Source organism: Aplysia californica, unplaced genomic scaffold (assembly GCF_000002075.1).
Source record: "Aplysia californica isolate F4 #8 unplaced genomic scaffold, AplCal3.0 scaffold00148, whole genome shotgun sequence".
NCBI lineage: Eukaryota > Metazoa > Mollusca > Gastropoda > Aplysiida > Aplysiidae > Aplysia > Aplysia californica.
In genome coordinates, this window is record NW_004797418.1 from 794,473 (window position 1) to 820,211 (window position 25,739).

General features: G+C 40.0%; 1 protein-coding gene across 1 annotated transcript in view; it reads right to left on the minus strand.

Annotated features, from left to right (window-relative positions):
- Positions 1-17,456: 17,456 nt before the first annotated feature.
- Positions 17,457-25,739, minus strand: part of LOC101847335 (palmitoyltransferase ZDHHC5) — a 31,352-nt gene continuing 23,069 nt past the window's right edge. The window contains exon 8 of the mRNA XM_005097183.3: positions 17,457-22,878. Coding sequence (XP_005097240.1) covers positions 21,091-22,878 — 1,788 coding nt within the window. The 3' untranslated portion in view covers positions 17,457-21,090. The remainder of the gene's footprint in view (positions 22,879-25,739) is intronic.

A 25,739-nucleotide genomic window follows, 5' to 3' on the forward strand; every position in this document is an offset into this window, starting at 1 on the left:
GACTTGTGTCCAAGATAAATGAATATTTTTTCCATCAAAAGCAAGGCAAATGGACAGGCTTTGAAATGATACCAATAACTCCATATGCCCCAAAATTGATGAGCGCCTGATTCCACTGCGTCGTGACACATATATATGGTTTATACTCAAAACTTCAGAAGAAAAGTTCAACTCAAACTTTTTGAAAAAGTTTTGGGGGTATAAGTAAAGTTGATAACATTCTTTTTTGGAATCAATCACTGAAAGTCTATACGTGATATGATTCATATTATATTTGCATTCGTTTTCTGTACCGTTTAACTCTTTTTCTCCGAGTGGGGTATACCCACTAAGCCAAGGCCCTTTTTTGGTACTAAATCTAAAAGTGACAAAAAACGTCACTAAATGAGTCAGTCATTAAATCAAAACTAGCAAACCTATTGTGATAGTGTTATATCTAATGAATGAACTTCCAGTAAAAGAAACCTGTTTTCGGCACTTGCCGAAAAGTAATTAAATTTGATGTCGAAGTCATTGTAAAGGAATGTGCCCGAGCCACTGTCAGCAGCTCACCGGCACAGCAGTTCCGGCCGTGGCTTGCGGAGATAAAGAGTTAAAAGTGTGGGCAAAGTCTGCCCAAAAGTAATTATAAGAGTTTAAATGATTTTGAACATAAAAGGTTATTGTGTGAGTGCATTTTAGATATGTATGAAAACCTGAAATGTGGAGATTGATGAAACCTTTTGATCTAAAAAATTCTAGATGAAATCACTTCTCTACTTTTTGCTGGCACATTTCAGTTTATTAGGAAGGGTTGTATGTGGTGTGTGTATGTGTGGTTGACCTGCATGATGTGCTTCTGAAGAGTAAATAAAATACATGAAGTTCATGATGTTGTTTCTCTAGTCTTTATTATTCTCTTATGACATCTGATGCAGCTGACTGGTGTAGTGGTTAGGTGCTTTGTATTCACACACAGTAAAGGTGAGTTTGATTCTTGCATGGAGACTATTTCTATCGAGTTTCTCCGTCTTCCTGTTGGGATGTTGTATCTCTTTGGACCCGCATTGAAGCAGCCTGCATTCTTAATCAACTACATAATGCTGATGGGGGTATAAAACATCTGCAAGTATATGATGCAGTTGACTAAATGTGTGTGTGTGTGTGTGGAGAAAGGTCCCAGTTGTCGGCAAAGCTGTTTTTGAGCAACAGGGTTAAAAGGCTAAAGAGTCGTACTGGTAAAAAATTTAGTTCCATCAGAAAACGCATTTTTAATCATTTATTAATCATATTGAAAGGATTCTTTCTAAATATGTTTTAATTAGTTATTTTTGCAGCATGTTAAAAATGTGCTAGAAATGGGTTTTTCTCCATCCAAACTTTGTTTTTGCGCCCTGTGATACAAAATGTGGCATATCATTTAAAAGTACTCAAGATATTTGAAATTTTTGAAAATCAGCGTGTTCAGCATTGAATTTGGTACAAGAATTAAGAATGTGCCTTTATTTCAATATCCAAAATTTTCGACAACTTGGACTTTTCTCCAGGCACACATACAAATGTTACAGATTGTTCTTAATGCCATTTTCAACAGTGTGGGGATATTTTAAAAGTTGGACTGCTGAATTAAATCTGAAATGATTGAGCTACGTAGGAGGTGAGCCTGAAAAAATTTCCAAGCAAGTTAATAAAATAAGTAGGCGACCAGTGGGGGTTTAGAACCAGGGTAACATAGATTGTAAAGTGCATAGAGCTTGCTGTTGAGTGGGAATTTGCACTATACAAAGCTATCTATTATTATTCATCGGCAACTTAGATCAGCATGATACCTTCTGAGCCAACATATGCTGTCAAATGATAGAGTAGCTTTGAATTAAGTGTGAGAAGTATTGTTGAAATTGTCTAAGATTACTACCCATCATCTTAGACAGGTGGCTGTCTTATGTAGGACTGATCAAAGTGAAGAAAAACCATTCTCTCTGAATTACCAATGGAGATGGTTGCAGGCTTAGGACTAGGCCCTTTAAAATGTTACTGACTGGTCAACTTGGGTAAACTGTGGGAGGGACTAGACACCTTACCTTCACATGCAGGTCAGCGATTGGTCCATTCATCATAGAACGACAACAATAACGGCAGATGAATGTATTATTACAGCTTGTCCACAACGTTGACCTGACCTGAAGGTGTCATCTTTGGCTCAGACGTTAATGTATAATGATCCTTCAGTGCTCATAGTCCCCACCAGCTGATTTTCATACTGCCATACTCAGGCCAGTCCATGTCTTGATGTTGTCCGTTCATGTTGCTCTTTGTTCACCCCTAGCCCTCTGGTTTCACATCTTGCCTTCAAGTTCAAGCACTTCCTTTCATAATGGTCTGGAGGCGAATTTTGTTTAACATGACCAAACTTTTGTATATTTCTACTTTTCTTAATGTTAAGCAGTTTGTCGAGTGGAGAATCTGACACACCTCACTGTAAGTCTTTTTTTTACTTTCCAGCTAATTCTGGCCTTTCTGAGTTAAAACCACATCATAAACGCAACTATAAAATATTTTTTTTCTTTTTTTGTTAAAAGTCCAGGTTTCGGAGCCATATAGGAATAGGGGGAAGATGTAGCAACACTCCACCATTTTCTTTCTTTAAGTTTATTAAGGTAGAGATAAATGCCTGGATGAAAATATATGTTTGTGAATTTTGTTGGATCTTGCTGTTGCATTTGCCATTCTTATATTTCTGTTTTTTTATCTGCCATGGTCAGTGATTGTTGTCCCGAGATGTTTGAATTAATGAACGTGTGTAGGCTAATTCTTTCCCCATCTATGATGATGTCTGTTGTCCACTGCGTTATCGGCTGGTAAATAATTTATGGCAGCAAGCTGGGTGATGACAGATTGGTGGGGCCATCTTGGACTGGTTTTAAGGTTGTTGGTTGATAAATGGCCGTGGTCACATTTGACAGGCAATCGTTATGGCAGAGCCATTGTATTAGAAAAAAAACACAAGGGAGAAATGGAAAATGGCAATTTGTACCAGGCCTGTCTTGCACAGGTGGTCGTCTAGGTAGATTTGGCTGTACAGGTATTTCCTCCTCCTTTCTTTTTCGCACTAAATCCAAGCGTTTGTTTTAGTAAGGTTTTACTGCGCTCGCAACTGCATAAGGTCATATGAGCGCCAAGGGGTGGATGTCAAAAGAGAAGTCCAAACAGGGAATCAAGCTAACTCTGCTCACCTCTCTAGCCTCAACAGCACAAAGTCTGCTTCGACTATCAAGGCAACCCGAAATAGCAGTTCACAAGAGAGTGACAAACATTCAAAAGTAGAGGAAAAATGACAGTAAGGATGAGGAAAGAAAAAGCACCAGTTCCCCATATGTTGTTCCGGCACAGTATGAGCATGACATTGATAAATCAGCCCATTTACAATTCTACAGCGCATAAGAACATGTCAATGTCCCCCCTTTGGAGATGGCCTGAAGACACTTTAGCCAGTATCACTGCCCTCGGGGGGCGGCAATCCAAGCATGAATTGATACCCAGCAATTGACAGCGCAAGGTCTTGTCAGTATGTTAGTGTTTTAGTTTTAGTGCCTGTAAAATGGCAGTTTACACTATGCTTCCCAGGAAGTTGAGGTCGTTTCCAAATGCTATCACAACAGGTCTGCCAGGATAATATTAAAGGTTGAAAAGTGTACAGAGCCTGCTCTTGAGAGGGATATTATTATTATGTTCCTATGAATTTGGGGTCTAAGTGCAAATTCAATTTTAGAAAGTCTGGAAATTGTACATGATATTTTGTAACCCTTCCCTACAGCACAACATTCTCCATAAAACTGTCTCAACTTTCAGAATGTTCATATCAATCAACATAACAAATGACCCCAGGGGCTCTGGTGTGGTTTGCTCCTTCTTTCCTGTTACTATTAAACATCTGTTATCCTTATCACTCCTTCTTTGTGCTTGTTCTCTCCAGTAACACTTGCATAACCTAATTGCGTTGCAAGTGCCATAAAAACTAACTAAAACTCAAACACACTTATACACACACACACTGGGGCCAACCTTACTGAAAATAACAGAAAAGAACAACAAAAAGGAGCATTGACATAGTTTATTGACTTAATTATAAATACACTTTATATCACATAATAATAAACATTTGACAATAATATGGTAGCAATAGTTTTGCAGTAACATGTTATGATAGGATCGTTATAAATAACGGAAATACAGTTAGAAAATGATAGAAATAAAGAAACTAAGAAGGACATCATTCTTAAACGTGCATGGTCCACAATAGTACATGAGAATTCTTAGTAATCTCTGCAAATTACAGTGGAGTCCGTTAAAACCAAAATCTCAGGGACAGCCAGATTTTCTTCACAGTTCAGCACAATTTTTGATTTAGAAAGGTTGCTCAAATGGACGAGAATAAATTAGAGATTTTATTTTCTTCGGTTTACTGCACTCTTTTCGGATTAACCATGTTCATTTTAGGAGGACTCCACTGTACTCCAATACCACATTTCAACCGTTTTACCAATCCTCAGCAATGCTGAACTTGCAGCTCGTCAAAGAAGATAATATTGCAGGATTCCTCCTAAAAATAGGCAGGCCAAACATATCTATCAAGCGTTCTAAATTGTCACTTGAATGTCCTTGACTTGAGTTTGTACGGATTTCTTTTCCCAGCTATAAAAAAACATATTTATTTTAAAACAGAAAAACAAAATCTTTTTAAAGGAAAATCCGTTTGAAGTAGAACACTTGGATAATTAGAAGGGCTGATTTAAAGGTGGTTTTTCTACAAGAGAAGTATGGCACACTATGTCAATATAAACTTTAGATCTAAACAAGAAGATGACTTACGAAAAAGCAAAAAGCCTAGAATTGGCTAGGATGACTTCAAACGAAATAGCAAAATACCCAGAATATACTAAAGACTGCGAAATGGTCAAGATATCCAAAATGACTCTGGGAACTTTGTGGAAATAGGTATTCTTGTGCCCCTCACCTAGAACCAGTCAAAAACATGATATAACACAAGAATAAGAGGTCTGAGACGAGCAGTGAACTCGTAACGTTCATCTTTGTGTTTCCCGAAATAAAGCTTTGTGGGGACTCCAGGACACTTTCTGCCTTCCCAGAGAGAGTTGGATCTAGGAGATCAGCAGAAAGAGTAATAAATGGTGGGAGAAACCACACTGAGCGAAAGCGTATCTATTAAGAGTCTGTAGTCCCCTCTTAACATGGTTTCACTAGAGTTTCTATGACAAAACAATTACAACAAAGGCGCCAAATGAATTTTTTTTTTTCCTTTAAGAGCAAGTGTGACACAAGTCAAGTCCAAAATATCATGCCAGCCGAGCAGAGCCAGAAAAAACTGCCACTTTCAAAGAAAACATGCGAAGTAAAGTTCCTTCACAGTGTGCTCAGGACCCATAGATTTAGACCCCAGCTCATCCAGTCTGCTATCAGAATCAAAATGTATAACAAACTTCACACATATTCAGAATATGAAAATCCATGCCCTGGACATCGATAAACATGCCGTCAGTTCAGATCACATGTTTGAACACATTTTGGCTTTCAATTTAGAGGCTTCAAATACAGTCCATGCCGGCTTTGAGCACGGTCATCGGGAGAAAGCCTAAGCGTGCTTAATGCCGAGCGGGCTTGAGTGCCATGTAGACATAATCCAGAGATTTTCAGGTAGAAAATTTCCAGTGCTATTTCCCTTTGTAAGTAGGCCTATAGCGGTCCCGCAAAAGTATACACTGTTATTTTTACCCGCCAAGGTAGTTTTTGTTTGCTTGTTAGTTTTTGTTTTGTGGTCGAATGGGAAATGAAGACAATTTAGACGGCCAGTCATGATACAGCACACTAGGCCTACACACGGTCTGTGTGTTAATACTGCCCGCTGTGCCACATTCATGCCACCGCCCTCATCCCACCTCGAGCGTGATACACAATCAGGATTAATGGATAGCGAGGGTCAAAGGTGAAATCGCATCCAGCCTCCCTTTCTCGTCTCCCCAACTCTCTTTTGTATTTTTTGTTGTTGTCTCTGTGTAGCTTTGCCCTAGTCTAGATCCTATGTCCACGCGTGTGGCTGTGTGCATCTCTCTGCCTTCCTCTCTGCGCGTGTGTGTGTGTGTGTGTGTGTGTGTTTGTCCATCACTTGCGTTCTTTGTGTTTCTCTTAGCACACTCCACTGCTGTGGTGTACTGTTCGAACTTCGATGGGTCATCATGAAAGTATTGACTGCCTTGTAAATGAAGTGTGCCTGAAGCCGAAGTTACTGTGCTTAAAGGCGTGTAATTTATACAGCAAAAATTCGGTAAGAGCCGTTAAGCGTGCTTGAGTCCAAAACATGCTTTACGCCGGCGTGCTTAAAGCCGGCATGGACTGTACCACCAATGAAACCATCAGATCTATCACCACTATCATCATCATCATATACCCCATGACATCACCCTCCCTTAAACTTCAAAGGCTTGTCGAGATATTTTGAAAAAGAGAAACACATTGATACTACTAGGACAGGCATTCAGTTCTGAGGCAAAGATAAACAAAAGCAAGCAATCACAGCAGATAGACAGAAGGAACAGAGGGATATTAAAGAAGCAGTCCCTACTCTAAGCACCCTCCAACCACACTTTCCTCCCATGGCAAAGACAATCCTTGGGCTTCACAAGTCTAGAGGTCAGGAGAAATGTGTTTGAGATAAGGCAAATTTTTAGGGATGACAATAACCTCTTCCTTCCGCCTTCTTGCTTTTCACAAAGAAAGATGTCAATGTCACCAACACAATGGGAACATAGAGCCTCCGTTTTTTCTACCACATCTTACCGATCATATCACTGGAAAAATAATAACATCTGTACTGCTGTTACATGTTACAGCTGTATCAAAAGAAGTCACGCGTTTCATTTTCCCAGACAGTAGAGTACATGAAAATGCAATAGTCTCTCCAACACTAACCACTGCTTCACAGGTAAGTACCCTACCTACTTGAAGCAATTATGAAACAAACATGATAAGTGATGATAAGTCTAACTTTAAAAAACAGACTCACAGCACTTGGTTTCTATTCTCTGATTCTGAGGAAAAAATGCAAAATCCGTACAATGCATTGACAGTGAATACATACTGTCATCAACAACATAAAAGTGATGACAGAAGCTGATAAAATCAATTCACAACCTTCTCCCACACTCTGTGTCTCATCTCAGTGGGAAAAGGGATGAATTTCCCAGTTCCCAGTAACAGACGGATCTTCCTTCGGCATACTATTTGTCCAGCAGGTCTCAAGATTACTGAATTATTCATCACAGTTACCTCATGCATGTCCCACACACACTAGCTAACCACAGCACAGTCATTGAATGACTGAGTAGAAAAAGTAACTGCACTAAATAGCATTCACAAACTATGTTCTAACATAGACATACACACACATACACAAACACATAAAGTGTGCACATGGAATGAAGTTAATACCCTTACTTCCAAATAAACAAAATTACATACTGAATGAAATTAAAGCTCATAAAAATCCATGCAAACACATTCTATGAAAAAAAAGGAGAAATTCACTGTTCATCTGCTATAATTCCAACAAAATCATTCGCATTACAATAGCTCCATCATCCAATATTCCTCCCCGTGCCATCTTCTCAAAGAAACAAATAACTCTAATTCAACTAATTACACACAGAATGAGATTTGTCCTTAATCATACTTTATCCCTCAGATCAAACAAAACTAAAAACTTACACAGAAAGAATTTTTCTGTTCTAGCATCCTCACATAAACAAATTTACACTCACCCGATGAAACTGAAATGTATGCTCCATTTTCTCAAGGCAAGAAATGGTCATCATATTCACTGGAACAGAAGTACTAGACGCTGTTATATCACTACTGTTTCCCATTCAACACACTTGTTGAAAGGCTGTCAGTTTCCATTTAAAAGGAAATGACAGTTTATACTAAATCTCCACGGAAAAATTTGTCACACATAAAGTTGCATTTCACATTGTCACATTCCTGGCTCTCTTTCTCCCAGATACTTTTAAGAAGTCTGCTTGACAACTATATAGCATTTTCTTTTGCGCCAATCAACTACATTCCATAAAATTGGATAAATATCGATTTCTTAATTGACAGGTCACAAATAATGAGCTTCCTTATTGAAATGTATTTTGGTTTTATGCTACTCTCGACATCATGAAGTCACTTACAAGCGGTATAAGGGACAACAACGACGCTGACAAAAGAATATGTTTCAGTATAAGTTTTACAGCACTTGCAAGACAAATAGGCCATAGGAGTAACCAATATTGGAGGTAGTGCAAGAGTGTAACCTGCAAAAAAAATAAAGGAGGAGGAGAAATAAGGACGGTAGGTATATGATAAGAAAGAAGGAGGAAACCATACCAGTGCACATGCCAACCACTCACAACAGAGGATGAGTTGGAGCAGAATGGTTGTTTATTGTCACCCTTGCGATAAGACTGGCTTAGCCCAGTGATTTCATCAAGCAGCCACCTGGTGGTCAGCTAAATAACTAACATTATATTGGGTGCATTTCAAATCAAAATTACGACTTCTTCGAGCAAGCATACGATAATATGAATATTTCGCTATCAAATTGTCAAATAAGAATGTTAAAATTATTTTGTGGGTAAGCTGGTATTATCCCAAGGGTGACTGCGATAAAAAGACCTCTCCACAAAGGAACTGAACCCATGTCCAGCATGAGATGGCAAAGAGCGTAACTGTTACATCACAGATGCTGGTACACCTGAAGTGAAAGTGAAAATGAATGACTTCCATGTATAAGGATTCATTAAGAAATCTAGTGAAACATTACACAGTCAGAACTCCCATCAGCCACCTACTACATCCAGACGAGAAATGAAGAGACACACTAAGAGAAACATTTCAAAACTAGATCTAGCAGTATGCAGTTCAGAGCATTCACTTTGCTTTTGTTTCAGTAAGAGTTTTACGACTTGAAACACACATAGGTCATCTTAGTGTCAAAGATAAGAATTGTTAACAGTAAGCAACATACAACAAAGAAAAGAAGGAGAGAAAAGGACGATGAATGTTTGACAGAAAAAAAAAGGAGCAAACTACAACAGAGCACCTGCCAACCACTCACTGAACTTCTTCTTCGGTCACCTTAAAAAAGCGTTGCAGTTTTCATAATCTTGTTCATATTTTAAGGACTATGGGAAGAAACAAGGGTATTACTATTACATCATATCTGTCGACAAGACACTAAATCGCCGTGGACACTAGTAGTACTGGTATTTTATGTGGGAGTCTATGCTGCTGGGAAAGGGAAAACAAGATGAACAGGAATATACAGAGGAATGAAGCCACTTCCACAGCTATGACAGAGAGTGTGTGTGGGTGTGGGTGAGTGAGAGAGAGAGAGAGAGAGGGGGGGGGGGGGGGGAGGAGCACAGGACAGATGACAACTTTGCCTTGACTTCAAGGAATGCATGTTTCAGGAATGTACATCTGTAACTTCAGCTTGCACAAAGTGGGAACCTGTGTATGAGCTTTGGTGAGGGACAGACTGTAACATCAACTGCTACTGTCCTTTTCCTCATTTTTAAAAAAAGTATGAAACATTTTCAAAAGCTAAGAAGCACAATCAAGCGATTCAGATAAAGACATACAGTGGAGTCTGCTTAAACTGAAATCTGCCTAACTGATGGGATTTTCTTCTGTTTAGCCGCGTTTTTTGGTTTGGAGACATTTGTCTTACACTGCGTCAAAACTCCTACTGTTGAGCCTAAGTTCTACAAGCAGTAAGAACTGCTACTCAACAGCTAACCTAAACCATGATAGTGACAAAACCAACCCTACACTACAGAAAACAAGAGACCAAGCAGAGCACATGCCAACCACCTACATAACCTTCAGCACCCTGGAGCCAGTGCTGCCTGGAAATCCAAAGAAAAAGTGCAAAATCACAAGGAACAGCAGAGACATGAAAAAAAAACACATGAAGAAAGGTTAGACAATGGGCATAATGAATAAGAGAATACACCCTCCATTGATCATCGATATTCACAGGGATACCTGAAATTTACAAAGGTGAATCTGCCCAAAAAAACAACAACAACAACAACCCCCCAGATAATAAGACACAACAGACACGGGTAAAACAAGTCAAATAATTAGAATAACTTTTTATGGTGAGAATAACCAGGATATAACAGAAAAAAAAAGAAAAAAGAAGCATCCCTGATATTTGTGCTGTACTCTATAATATATCATATAAAATACTACACAATGTCACACCAACCAAACAGCCCAAGCAGACGAGAGATTGTGATAAGTTTCAACATCAAACTAACATCATCATGTTGTAATAGGATTCTCACAGACTCACAGGAGAATACACACAACATGTATGCTCACAATACTGCAAACACATAGCTTCTCCCCTCTCAACTGCCAGAATTCTAGTCTTCACAAAAAATAGAATTAGTTCTTAGAATGACCAGATAGGGAGCCTATCTGCATCCATATCTTAAATGTTCACCAAGCATGAAAACGTTCCAACATCTGGAGATGCTCATAGCAACTTCTGAACTATCACATGGAACTCAACAATAAAACAAGACATTTCTGTACATCCCTGTCAAATGAGACTTTTTAGGCTTCTGGGGCAGCACCTTTAGGAAAGACTCGCAGATGGGATGAATCCAAAACAGACCAGGTATAAAAAAGACCGCCCCACAAAAAAAAAATCAACACCATTTGGAACTAAAACTTCCTCCCTCCAAATTCAGAAAAAGTAATAACAACCCTGTGTGTATGAATAACACTAAGGCTTCATTGAAACCTCTCAAAATCAAAGCCACACACCTTTGCTGCAACATCCAGTAAAATGAAATGCTAGCACTTTTCACACAACCATCATGATGAACTCCTCTAACACCATAAGCTAATCACTCTCCTTGTGTCGAATACATTTGTCAATCCCTGACATGTTTGATTTATCACTGCTTGACTGCAAGAGAATTTTATTGCCTTTTTCACACAATAAAACGGCTTCAAAATTTGTTCAAGCCCATAAGTGAAACCTATCAAGATAAAAAACTCTAGAGCCCATTCGTGGGTGGTTGGCGGGTGATCTGGTGTGGTTTGCTTCTTCTTTCCTATGAAACATCTATCGTCCTTATCTCCCCTTCTTCATTTTTATGTCCGTTACTCTCTTGTAACACCTCTTTTTTTTATTTTTAGAAGAGGGTTTTACGGCGCTCGCAACTGTATAAGGTCATATGAGCGCCAAGGGATGGGTGTCAACAGAGAACTCTTTACAGGGAATCAGACTTACTCTGCTCACCTCTCTTGCTTCAACAGCACAAGGTCAGCTTCAACTATCAAGGCACCCCGGAAATAGCAGGTCAAACATACAAAAGAAGTAGAGGAAAATGACAATAGTAGGGATTAGAAAAGAAAAAGCAGCAGTTCCCTGTTGTAGATCAGGAACAATTCTATTGTGCTTGAACGAGAAATGTCCCCCCTTTGGGAATGGCCTAAAGAGACTACAGTCAGTGGCACCGCCCCGCGGGGTAGTAACACCTGTAATCTCCAGGTGCTCATTTTACCTTATATGCAGTTTCGAGTGCCATAAAACCTCTACTAAAACTAAAAAACTGAGCACATTCAATTTGGTAACAGTTTAATTAAAATACAGTCCAGCACTTATGCAGTGAAATCAGTGGGATACGAAATCTTTTCATAATGTGCGAATTTCCGAATTTCGCTATATACAGTATAACACGGATATCCCGAATTTGTTGGGACCAGTCTCCATCGTTTGAAGGATCCGTAGTTTGAGGTATATCTTACAAAGATAAAAAAAAAAACAACAACAAAACGGGACCGCAGGCACAGTTCGACGGATGCGCGTTTTAAGTCTTCTCGTTAGACCTATCCATGTTATACTGTATGTTTTAAATACCAAGAATATACATATGAATAAAGAAAATTTGTGACCTGAAAATCTGTTCCTAATGTGTTTGTTTTGCAATGTGTGTGCTTGACTGTGCAAAAAGACCACTTTGCAATTCCTATGGAGTAGAATGTTGGCCTGTGACCTCTGGCAAAAGGGTCATATTATTATGTCTCACTCAGCTACAGCATAAGATAAAATGCTAAATATGCTAAAGTAAAATGACCATTTTGCATTTTGGTCGCATAAAAATCCAACCAAGATTTGGAGCCAACTAACTCAAGTTTTCCCTGAATACAACACATGACTCTCATATATTAAAAAAGAGTAGATATTGAGTTCTTAGAGAATAAAATCACCCCCAACGGGAAATATTAAATTTCACCAACTGCACCACTTTAAAAAAGTCAAGGTAATGATGAGTAAATTACCTCCCAACACCCATTTGAGATAAAAGAAGCACATCACACAATAAATATCCAATAGTGTATAGTGCAGGAAAAAGTGAGACAGATAGGCAGGTAGAAACAGCAGACGGTATGAAAAAAAACAAAGGACCTACCAGTGGCGCCCTAAAACCACCCACCCAACATTTCATAAAAAGAGCATTGTTTGTGAAATTTGAACAAGGGCAGTTACAAGGCTGCCCACCCACCAGAATAAAATGTTTTAGTAATCAACAGATAGAAAAGTAGTAAACTGGCTTAAAAATTGGTAATACGGCCTTGGAAAATTTTCTTCAAAGGAGTGTCAAGGACAGGGATTGTAGTTCAGTATAGTGTAAATGTTACATAAACAAAGGCGTGGCGATACAAAAGGGCAGGAATTTGTTAACACTTAGTCAATCTAATCTTTGCCTTACTCTTGACTTTGGCACTTCTGAAACATTAAACTAATGTTTATTTAAGGGAAAATGACACTGAGCGACTACAAATGCGCAATGCAATACTGATAGTGATAGAGTGAGACAGCTGCACGTGATGTAGTGATGTAAACTGTCTGGGTCAGGTAATTTTTCCGTCCTTCTCCCCTCTAGGCCAGTGAGGTTCGCAGGGGTTTGGGGCTGCCAAAATTTTTCACAAAATCGGAATCAGAGGTATTACCATTGTATTTTTGAAAAATTGAACAAAAATCATGAGTAGAGTACCGTAAAATTTGTAATGGTGGGCAGCCCTGCGGCTATACTCAACACTTGTATTATTGAGTGAACTCTTTAGTTGGTGTGCTATTAAAGCTACAAGCAATCACATGGACACAATACTAATCAGATAGAGTACTGAGCTAACAATGCAGCAAGACACTGGACAAACGTACAAGAAAGCTTAGTACTAGAAAGAGTCCAGTGAGTGCCAAAGATTATGTTTTAGTTTTTGTTTTGGTAAGCGTTTTACAACACTTGCAATAACTAACTAGAAGCGATACAAGAGTTACATGTAAAGAAAAGGAGGAGAGATTATGACAATTGATGTTTGATAAGAATAGAAAAGAAAGAGTATACCGCATCACAGCACTTGCCAACAGCCCAGCAATATCAAACCGAACCTACCAGCAGAGCCTCCACCCACAAGCACTATAAAAACTGATGCCATGCATACTATGCATATGTATGAAGAAAAAAAAAAGAAAGGCATAATAAATGCAGAAGAAAAAGTAGCATCTGATCAAGACATTGTGTATGTATTACAATAAGTTTTGTATGGCTCGTTCATAATGATGTATATATGACTGCGCCTGTGAAGAGGAACAAGGCGTGTGTGTGTGTGTGTGTGTGTGTGTGTGCGTGTGCGTGTGCGTGTGCGCATGAATAAGAGTGTGTGACTGTGTGACTCTGTGCTTTTTTCATTATTGTTTTGTACCTTGATTGATATAAAGTGCCTAGAGCTTTTCGTACACGGGAGTAGGCGCTATAAAAACACACTTCATTATTATTATTATTAATACAATATTATTATCCACTGGCCTGAAGTAGGTTTAAGACGAATAATTATTTGCCAGTTTTAGTAATTGTTTTACTGCACTTGCAACACAATAAGGCATAAGTCCAGACGATAGATGTTACAAGAGAGGTACATACAAGAAAAGTAGGAGAGATGAGAGCAATTTATACATAACAAAGAAGGAACACACCACACCAAGTACCTGCCAACCACCTATGACTAAGTGTTCGGAACCAATAACTGACTATGGGTCAAAGTACACGATAACATTTCACGAGGTGCTGGCGCAAGAATTGTTTCAATTTAAGTTATAGTAATAGTTTTATGGCACTTACAACACAAGGTCCTGTAGGTGCCGAAGATAAGAGGTGGTGTTACAAGAGAATAACAATCATAAAAAGGAGGAGAGATAAAGACAATATATGAGTACGTTTGATAGGAAATAAGAAGCAAACCACTCTACAGCACCTGCTACCCCCCCCCCCCCCCCCACAAGAGCAAGAGAATCATATACACCAGCGCACGCAAACCTGATCGATATTGCTCGTTTATAAGAGTGTCGGTAATTTTGGCAGGCTGTAGGGATCATCTTATTTGTTTGCTGGAAATGCAATGTTCTCAAACTAGTTCTAAGATTGTTGTAGCAAAATCCTGCCAAATATTTGAAAAAGTTAAAACTATTTGTATTGTTTGGTTGATAATGGCCAGGGAGGCAAACTGTTTGCCAGTAATGTAGGAACAAAGCCAAAGAAGTAGACGCCACACCTAGGAAAAAAAAAGGCTGGTGCTACTCGCCCGATGTCGGGTGGCTTGCGTCAGACTACATGTACTCGCCCGATCTAGGGTGGCTAGCGTCAGGCTATTCTACCAAATTCGGTCGAGAAGCCTGACGCTACTGGCCCGAGGGGATTTCTGCGACCTAGGGTGGCTAGCATCTTCTGCCCACCTGGAGCTGGTCACCTAGATCTAATCTTAGTCTTATAGTGGGGTGCCCACTACGGCTGGATCGGGCCGATCGCCCGACTCGATCGCCTGAAACTGAAATTGTTTTTGAGGCGACCAAGTTGGGCGATCCCATCCGTAGTGGGCATCGCGGCCTTCTGAGCGACATGAAGCTATTGAGAGTACCTAGCACGCCTCTGTGATTGGCCCAAAATAGATCATAGATGATGCTTTTCCGCCATTTATTTTTGTTGTCTTCTGAGGTTTCCCTCGCGAGTTGACTACATTGTTATAGATCCCCTAGATCTATCAGCCTTTATTAAATTATTATCATTCATTGGAATGCCGCTGATAAAGTTATCAACAATAGAAATGCAGCGCCGCGATGTTATTAAAGATTGTCTAACTACTACCAAAATGTTTCAATTGCCCTTTCTCGCGTCTGAACGAGACTTGGACGCTAGATCTACCTCGTCTTCTTAGCGCGTGACGGCCCGTGATACGAGCGTAAACAAACGTTCCAGCGCTGCGTTAAAAGCGATAAATTTTGTCTTCGGGCAGAAGGGGGGGGGGGGGAAAGAGAGAACGAGAAAGAGAGAGAGAGAGAGAGAGAACGAGAGAGAGAGAGAAAGAGAGAGAGAGAGAGAGAGAGAGAGAGAGAGAGAGAGAGAGAGAGAGAGAGAGAGAGAGAGAGAAAGAGAGAGAGAGAGAGAGAGAGAGAGAGAGAGAGAGAGAGAGAGAAGGGGGGTTGTTATTAGAATTATTGATTCCTGTTGTTTTCTCTCTGCGTCGGTGCAAGTCATTATGGTACACATTATGGTCAGTCCCATCTTTATACATGACATGTATTATAATAATGTCAATTTGGTCAGATAATTGCAGTCAGAGTCAAACTTTCACGTTAGAAATGTAACCAGTAACAATCTGACAAGACTATTAGATCTATAGATCTATGAGCCTTTCCTAAAAGTACGTCTTTCTTTGGTACTGTTCTCTTTGTAGATGTATTCAGGGAGAAAGAGAATGGAAATCCAATCATATTTGGTGTCAATAGATCCAGTGAATGCCACTGATAAACTGGGAGAAAAGTTAGGTAGATGGGGGAAGTCTTTTCTTTTATAATATAAAGCCCGGAACATCCGCCAAAATCCTACATCGGGCGAGTAGCCTGATGCTAGCCACCCGACATCGGGCGAAAAGCCACTCCGAAAAAAAAATCGCCACTACTGTAAAAGTAGGGCTCCACCCAGGAAACAAGCTTTATCAAGTTTTGTTTACAGTGCACTGAAAACTTAAGAGATGTTTTAGTAGAGGTTTTACGGCACTCGCAACTGCATACGATCATATGAGCGCCAAGGGGTGGATGTCAACAGAGAAGTCCTTACAGGTAATCAGACTTACTCTGCTCACCTCACTAGCTTCAACAGCACAAAGTCCACCTCAAGGCACCCCGGAAATAGCGGGTCACAAGAGTGTGACAAACATACAAAAGATGTAGAGGAAAATGACGATAGTAAGGATTAGGAAAGAAAAAGAAGCAGTTCCCTATTGTAGTTCAGGCACAGTTATGAGCATGACATTGTTGGATCAGCCCATTTACAATTCTACTGTGCATTAGAACGAGAAACGAAGAAAGAAAATTTTTCAATGTGTTTCAATCAAACAGAAAAAGGACATTATACGGACCTGAGGAAATGCCGTCTAATTTCGTTATAAACTGAGGAAGGTTGGCAGGTCAGTGACAGGACAGGACAAAGTGAGATGTGAACATTGCACATGACAGGACAAAAGTAAGATCTACATGACAGAACAGGATAGAAGAAAGCTATTTGTACTTGACATAAACTAAAAGCCATTTGTGCACCATGCAAAGAGGTATGTATCAGACTTGTATCTTAACTCTTTATCTCCAGTGGGAGTAAACCCACTATATAGCCCCTTTTTTTTGGCGTAAAATCTAAGAGTAACAAATCGTCACTAGACTGGCCATTAAATCAAAACAAGTGGACCTATTTTGCTCGTTCATCTAATGAATGAACTCCTGGTAAAGGAGACTTGTTTTCGGCTATTGCCGAAAAGTAATCCGATGTCGAAGTCGTCATAAATGAACATGCTCGAGATGTTACAAGCGGCTCACCGTCACAGCGCTTCCCGACCGCAAGCCACTGAGAGCGGCTTACCGAAGATAAGGAGATAAAGGCCACTACACCAATTGTCCCACTACTCTTATTTGCAATAAAATCAAACAAAATAAATAAATAAGTCAAGCATATATCTCATTTAACGCCCGTTTGATTCTTTTAAAAACGACAAAGCAATTACATTACTGGTAGTAGTGATGGTAGAGCTGACCAAATTAAAAATGTATCTCAATCGAATTTTGACATTCGGGACTTAAGTACACATTTCAAAATAAGAACTAATTTGCTCTTTCTGACACTCTTCCTTGAAAAAGAACAACACAGTGCAGCTTAAAGAAAAGAGAATAACAAAACCACTTTAAGAAACCAAGTTTCAATCTTCATCCCAGTACAAAGTGACATAATACCTTCAAAAACTTTTCCACACTTTTCTCCATACTTGAGTAGAGCAAGACAAGCACACTGGAATTCAGATGATGTAAAACACATTTAATAACAAGGTGCAAGAAAAAGATTCATCAACCCACTGTCAACATTTTCAGTTTTAGATACACATCAGATTTCAACAACATTGTTCTTGGCTCAGAGAAATATCAGTTGGGATAAGAGGAAGGAAGTGAAAAAAAACCCCACTCACACAAACCAACACAGGCGAACATTTCTGACAGCAATAGCCCTTGTGTGAAACTAATACAGACACCGATGTGTGCAATCTGCAAATTCTTGCAGTCATTTTAATCCAAAAGAAAAAGAATAAAGAATAACTGAAGACTAATCATCAAAGTGTTACACCAAACCTCCAATTACTCTAGAAATCTTTTACATAAATTGATTTTCCTTGAGCACCAATCTGTAACAAACTACTCAAAGCATAGGTCAAACCTGGTAAAAAAAAAGTGTGGCAGTTATTTCCCTGGTTTCCTGTATAACTCTGCAATTCAGTTTAACACAACCAACCAGTCATATATACCCTTAAAGATGTTTTTTCAATCATGTTATCAAAGCACAGCTTGAGATAAAGCACTCCAATTTTTTATCACATGTACATGTACTTGTTCTCATCCCTTTCAAAAAAATAATTCTGCACTTCAAATTATAGTTATTATAATACTAAACCAAAATGAACATTTAGCTTTTATGTACCACTTCTGTCTCATGGCTTGAAGCTATAGGCTACCCAATAAAAAAAAAATAAAACATTGTGGTGGATTTAGAATCAATACTAAATTCCAAAAACATTGCAAGAAACCCTCAAATATCTTGCTGACCTAAGGGCATTTATATGCATACTAAAATTTACCTTCAAATGGCAGTGTCTAATGGAGCTAACTCGAATTTATGGGACAAAACTAAAGGCACATATCGCATTTAAAATTCATCTTAATAAAACTGCTTACACTACATATAAAAAAAGCCATTAGCACATCAAACAGGTAACCTAGTCGAACTGGAAGTTGACACCCAGAATCTTATTGCAAAAAAGACTACATTGTTTCAATAAACCAGTATTGGGGGGAACTGTCAAATAATTCAAATATTTCTGTGGACAAATCTACAACTGTAAGAAATCAAAGAGAGGGGAAAAAATGTCTGGAATGCCAGAAGTAACTAAATTAAAAGAACACTCATTTTTACACACAAAATATTTCCCATACAAAATCATTAGATGTCACCACCAGATTACACACCATTCTTAAAAGTATCAAAACCAGGTTTTCATCATGAGCATTCAAAAATACAGACAAGGTCATGTAGTCTTCCAAGTGATAAATATTAAATATGTTGCAAAATTGAACCTGAATGCCAAACATAATTCCCAAGTCTTAATAACTGTCTTCTCTTTAACAAACAAAAGCCAAGCTTCTTGTCAGGTACTGTATCACTGCCTCTGCCAGATTTGTCAAGATCATACACATCTTGATTTATTCTCAGCACTAAAAAATGGCTATAAATGAAAGATGTGCCCAATGAGTCAAAGGCTTCATACGTTGCTGCATTCTAAAAAATGTCTCAAAGATATATTCATTTGAAGCTGCGCCCACTAAAATCAAAGCCTTGTCTCACCCTCCTCCCCCCAAAGGCAACAATAACAAACATAACAGAAAGAATCACCATTTCAATGACTGGCAGATATAAAACTAGAAAGTAACAAAGGTCCTCAGTGCTTCATACAGGCAATGTAAAGATGAACTGTCATGGCAAATGGTACAATTGTTTGCTTTTAGCTCAGTACAGACAAGTTGCTTTTTATTCATATAAAGTCATATAAACACTTTTAACTTAAGCTCACTACTGTTTCTCAGACTCAAGAGGAAGAACGAAGCATTGACATAAATATTAAATTTTAAAAAAAATACACAGCTTAAAAAATATTCAAGACTTTTCTACAAATTAAAAAAATCCAACAACTTTCACACCTTTAGAAAGGAAAACATGCGAAAGAAAACAATAAAAATGAACAGGAAAAGCTTCAATTTTGAAAAACAAAGCTTAAAAACACAAATTCAAAACAAAATGGGCATCATTCATTTGAAACTCAAGGCATCTCACAAAACTTAACGCATCATTTACCTGAAAATACTTTTGGGGGGAACCTCCTCCCAAAAACAAAACACTTCTATATGCAATAAATAATATAAATAGAAATGACAACGAAAAACTACAGTTTATTCAAATTGCTGTAACCTTTTCAGTGGTGTGTATGTGTTTCCCAAACCTGATTGTCTGCCATTTTTAAAAACTGGTTTTACCGTTTATTAAGGATGTTTCAAGACAAGTAATCACAGCTTGTGCAGTTGTTTATTCTTTGATATTGGGAAAGATTTATTTAAAGCTTTATTTAAACCTCTCTTGAAAGAACATTTTGTCTTTTCTGAACAAACATAAATGGAAACATCTCAGCAATGAAGGGTTAAAACAAGTTTAAATGAAAGAGCAGTAAACTTTTCATTTTGTTGCAAAATTTTTACGTATCTTTATCATGTAATAAAATATTGCCAAAAAGTGGGATGCTTCTTGATGTATTTTAAGGGAAAACTGTTCACAAATCAATTATGAATATGAATACATGTAAATGAAACTTGGCATCTGTGTGATATTTTCAGTGCAGAATCGTTACCTGATTTCATAAGTTTTCAACCAATCTTTGCTTAAAAACTACTTTTAGACAAATGTTGCAATATATACTGGGCAGCAATTAATTGAATTTACTTCACTTGTTACTGAAATGATAACTTTGGGCTTATAAGAATCAGTGTTGTTCTGCGATCACCCCCTATAACAACTTAAAAGCGAATATAACAAAAACCCAACAACAAACTCTTGTGACCTATTTATTTTCAGGCAGCCAATTGCATGCTACCTCAAGATCACTCAACTTTTGCATGCTCCAAAGTTAGCACATTCAGTTTCTGGCTCATCTTCTATCGCTAGATGGGTGGCAATTTTAAGTTGGTGAGACCTAAAATGTACTACACACAGGGATCAGAAAATTTTACTGCAAAAAAGAAGACACGAGGAGTGCTTGTCTGCTTAATGACGACACGGCAACACCTCTTAGTTTTTTAAAAACAGAAGAAAATTGCACAAACACAGCAATTTCTCAGGTTCTAGAAATCTGTCCACATTGTACACACATGGACATCATAAGTTATGCCTTTCTTCTGATAGGTTGCCAAGTTTCATTCATTTTCGTCCACAGGTATTCCTATAACTAAACTAAGAAACCAGATGCCTCTGATTCAGAATGGGACCCAAAATCCGCACCCCAGTGCAGCCCGATTTTCGGATCAAATCGCTAATAAATACTATACCCCCTGCTCCCAGTGACTTAACAGTTCAACCATGAGCACTTACTAGCGTGTCAAATGACAAATGCATTCAAGAGAGTGGAACACATACAAACTTCATTTTAACAACACGCAGATGAGCAGAGATTTTAAAAGAAAACCAAAAAACACATGTACCTCATATTGGCATACAGATCAACCGAGCAACAGTCCACTTTACATTGCTCACAATAACCAACGAAGAAAACAAATCAATTAAATATCAGTCAATCCATCAGAAAAATCCACAACACTATTTCTGCCCGTTTCGTCTATCACACAGATGCTTCATAGGTGTCGTAGACGCTCTTGGCACTCTCGTTGCGGGAGGATTGGCTCTGCCGCCGCAGCCTCTCGTTGATCCGCTTGTCTCGGATCTCAACAGCGTCGGTGACCTGCATGGCCCGCACAAAGGACATGGGCCGGATAGAGTCCGGGTGGGTGGACACGGAAGATTGACTGGGATGCCGTGACGAGGAGCTGGATGGGTGGGGTGAATGCTGAGCAAAATGGGAGGAGGCGGAGGAGGGGGAGGGCCCGCTCCCGCCCGCTGTATTCATATTGCTGCTGGGGGGAGGGGCCGCAGGCATAAGGGCTGACTGGTGGGTGTGGTGGTGGTGATGGGGGTAGGTGGCCGCCGAGCGAGATGACAACGGGGAGCGTGGAGAGCTGCTGCTGCTGCCTGCAGGAAGTGATGATGTAGCGCCTGGCCGGCCTATACTGCCCCCGCTCAGGTGAGTGTTGGGCAGCACAGGGTACCCTGAGAGAGTCTGTGCAGATTGGTTAGAAGGTACATAGGACAAAGATTTCACACTCTCCCCATCTCCATAGCCCGCCTTGGCCGGCTCGGACAGATTCCGAGGCAGGCTGCGTTCTCGAATCATGGCAGCACGATCCCTGGACCTGGATCTTTCCCGGGGAGAGTCAAAATCAAAGCTTTTGGAACGGTCCCTCTCCCTTGGCTGCTGGTGTTTACTGCCGTGCGTTTCAGAACTCTGACGAGGCAGTTCTTTGTAAGCATCCCTCCCGTTGTGAGAGTGCTGGTGGCCATACGAGGAGGCCTCATCTCTGCGGTAAATGTCATGGCGTCCCTGAGAGTCTCTGACGCCACCAGAAAAACTGTCTCCTGTCCCTGAGTAATCCACATAATCCCTCGACTTGCCCTGCCCGCCCCGGGCAAAGTGGCCTGACCTGTCTGCAGGAGACATCCCATCGGCCCTCGACCGCTCTAAGGGGTCTTGCGTATGGTTGATTCTATCACTGGAACGACTAAACTGATCCCTGGGACCAGCTGCTTTGCTTCCAAAAGTGCCAGAGTAACTATCAGTCCCAGCTTTCGAGCTCGACAGAGACTCTCGAGACTGATTCAACTGTTCACGAGAGCGGGCCAGGTTTTCTCTAGACCGACTTGGATAGAAATTCCTGGCCCTGTCTTTAATAGGAGAAGCCGAACGAATGCCAGCTCCAGTGGCATTCTCACCCGAACCAGTTCCACGAGCCGGGGAAGGTGAGTGAGGGGGGCGCCCCCAATGAGATCCCGGGGTTGGGGACGTGGGATGGTTGGGGGAAGTGACGCGTGGTGAAGGTTTTGACGACGGGGCACGAGGTGGTAAGCTCCGATCCATGCTGGGACTCTGGATGCCCCTCTCATTGGAAGAAACACTCCTTTTCATACTCGGGCTGTTGATGGCTGACCGGTCATTGTACTGAATACTGTCGTCTTCTCCGACAACGATGGGCGCTTTGAAGTGGCCGAGGCTCCCACCATTCTGTACATTGTAGGCACCAGACTTTCCAGATGCTCTCTCGTAAGTGTTGCGGGACTGGGCTGGCCTGAGGCTTGGGGGAGAACCTGGTCGCTTAGCATTATTGTGCAGAGACGTGGCATTCAGGGTTGCTCCAACGGCAGTCGTCTGCGGCGGGTGATGGTTGGCGCTCGAGTCGAAGAGGTTCGTGTACGAGCCCCCTGTCTTGCGCGTCACAGGGGGTGATGGCTCACAGTCAAACGACTGGCTACTTTTGTCCAGGTATTCGTCATGCTCGTGGGTACTGCGCGGCCTCAACTGTGAAATGAAACGACAGAAAAATAAATGCACAAGAACAATTATAGATGGAACAGACTAACAAAAGCAGGCACTGGTGCACCTTGTTTGTCTGAACAAAGAGAAGCACATCAGCACAATTATGGTCATTTAGAGCAGAGAGAAAGCAAGACAGACAGAAACACCAGAGGGAGAGAGAAGTAAGACCTACCAGTGGCACCTTCCAACCACCTGCACTGGTGCAGCCGACGCCTTCAAGTTCACAGGGTATACACATCAGCTATAATGACATCTAACATTCATCCACTAAATGTATATGAAATGAAAAGCATTCCAATCATCATGAAAAAATCTCTTCCCCAAGTGGTGTGTGTCAAAAGTCCACAAGCTGTTGTATCAATAAAAACAACAAAGTTTCTGTTCTTAAAAGTATTCATCACCCTTTATCAATGCCATTAAAAAAATGGAATAGTGGATACATTATTGAACAAATAAAAATTTGTTGGCTATCTGTTATGTATTCTTCAACTACCATTTTCAGAAACACAAAACCTAGTACAGTAACGACAGATGTAATATGCAAAGATAAAAATACACAAGTTTGCAAACAAGTTAAATGCATATCACACTCTACCCCTATTAGCGTACTGTCGATGCGAGGAGTAATAATAAAAACTCTTGAGCCATATGACTTTTTACCTTTCTTAGATTTCTATCAAAATTTAAGACTCACTATAAACTTCACTGTCTTGGGCTTCATTGAGGAAAAATAAGGACCCGTAGAGTTAAAGAATTCCACGTATCCTAGAAGCTGTGTGACACAGATGGGCTTACATGCATATATGGATTGTACGAGCGTTGTATAAGGTAAGAAAAGCCTCTTGTCACTTCCTCTTTACCTGCAGACACTCACACAACATGTTGATCTATTCTCCTTTTTTGGTCTCAGTTTATCATTACTCGAATGTGTGTTGTTTTATGTTGTTTGGTGTTGTTTTTGATATCATGTTGCTAATTCCAATTTTTCTCCATCTATCTCTAAATGAAATCCCCCCCCAAAAAATTATATCAATAGAAATGTTGTTCAATGTAGAATGTACACACAGAAATTCATGAGAAAATATTCCGAAATAAAAAAGTTATGGGACTTAGGAGTGCGGTCACCCCTGAGCAGCCTCGATTCATGGGACTTCCCCCACAGCACAGGAGCCTATTCACCCGCGGCCTTAAAGAGGTCAATTAATCAAATATTAAAATGAGGTGGTAGAAGCACAATGACAAGTACTTTATGTTTTCCACGCTTAACATAAAATTTGTTTGGCTTTTTCTTTTTTCATGAAATGGGGTATTATTATCCAAAACAACGACAGAAGTCAAAAAAAAAATCACTACCCCAGCAGTCAAATGTCTACACGAGTAGCACACATACATGGCTCACGATGGGCTTTTTGACTTCCAAGGTCAACTGCTGCACCATAAAACTGATTGTTATTTGCTATGTAAAACCACCCTTACTTAAGACTTTCGTATTTGTAATGCTTATTGCCTGTGTAAAACACATTTTCACATATATTAAAGAATGTATCTGTTTAGTACTAAATGAACAGCAATTTTTTTGGGGGGAGGGGAGGAAGGTGCAAGATGATATTTATAGAGGCTCAGCTAGGTTTGTGTCTCGGTAATGTTAGCCTTCTAGTTTTGTTTGTGTAAAGAGAAGCACATCAACAAAATAATGGCCATTTAGTGCTGAGAAAAAGTAAGAAAGACAGACAGTAACAACAGGGGGAAAGTAAAGAAGCACGACCTACCAGTAGCGCCCTCCAACCATCTGCTAGCTTTCAAGCTTTCTACTTAATTGATTTTGTTACTTAAAAGTCAATGGTCAGGTGCAATTCTAAAAACAATCAACAATATGAACAGCACAAGGGACATGAGCTTGCTTGTACCAGGCATAGCACACAGACACGATGGCAATCATTATTATAAAATTGGGCTGAGGAAAAGTCAAATCAACAGAAAGAAGAAGGAACTTATTCGGAGTAGCCTCTGAACACTCATAATTGGAGAAAGTTCAGATCCAATTTAGCAAACTAAACAAAAACAACTTCGCAATGTAAATTCCATGTACCAGAAACTTTTTAAAAATATTTTTTATTCAGTAAAGGTTTTACGGCGCTCGCAACGGTATAAGGTCATATGAGAGCCAAGGGGTGGTTGTCAACAGAGATGTCTTTACAGGGAATCGGCTTACTCCGCTCACCTCTCTAACTTCAACAGCACAAAGTCTGTTTTGCCTTTCAAGGCACCCCAGAAATAGCGGGTCACAAGAGTGTGACAAACATACAAAAGAAGAAGAGGAAAATGACGATAGTAAGGATTAAGAAAGAAAAAGCAGCAGTTCCCTATTGCGGTGCAGGCACAGTTATGAGCATGACATTGTTGGATCAGCCGATTTACAATTCTACTGTGCCTAAGAACGAGAAATGTCCCCCAGTTGGGAATGGCCTAAAGACACTTCAGTCAGTGGCACCGCCCCAAGGGGGGGGGGCCAGAAACTTTGTACAGTGCTTCCAAACGCAAAATCCCAAAATGGAGGAAAAATTGGTGGGGGTCTGGGCCGAAGCAGGCCCCCAGTAGGTCCAGGGCAAAGCCCTGAGTGGGGGTTCAGGGGGCTGACGGCCTCCGGAAGCTGAAGAAAATTTGCAATTTAAGAGCTAAAACTTGGCCTTTCTAAGCCTAAAATTTTAAAAAGAATGAGATTCACACACCAAGTAAAGCCATTATTTAACTTTAACCAGGCCAAAATTGGTAAAAGGAAAAGCATACTTTGCGAGTTTAAGTAAAAAGCTCCTGGGGACAACACTAGAATGTGCATGCTTCGT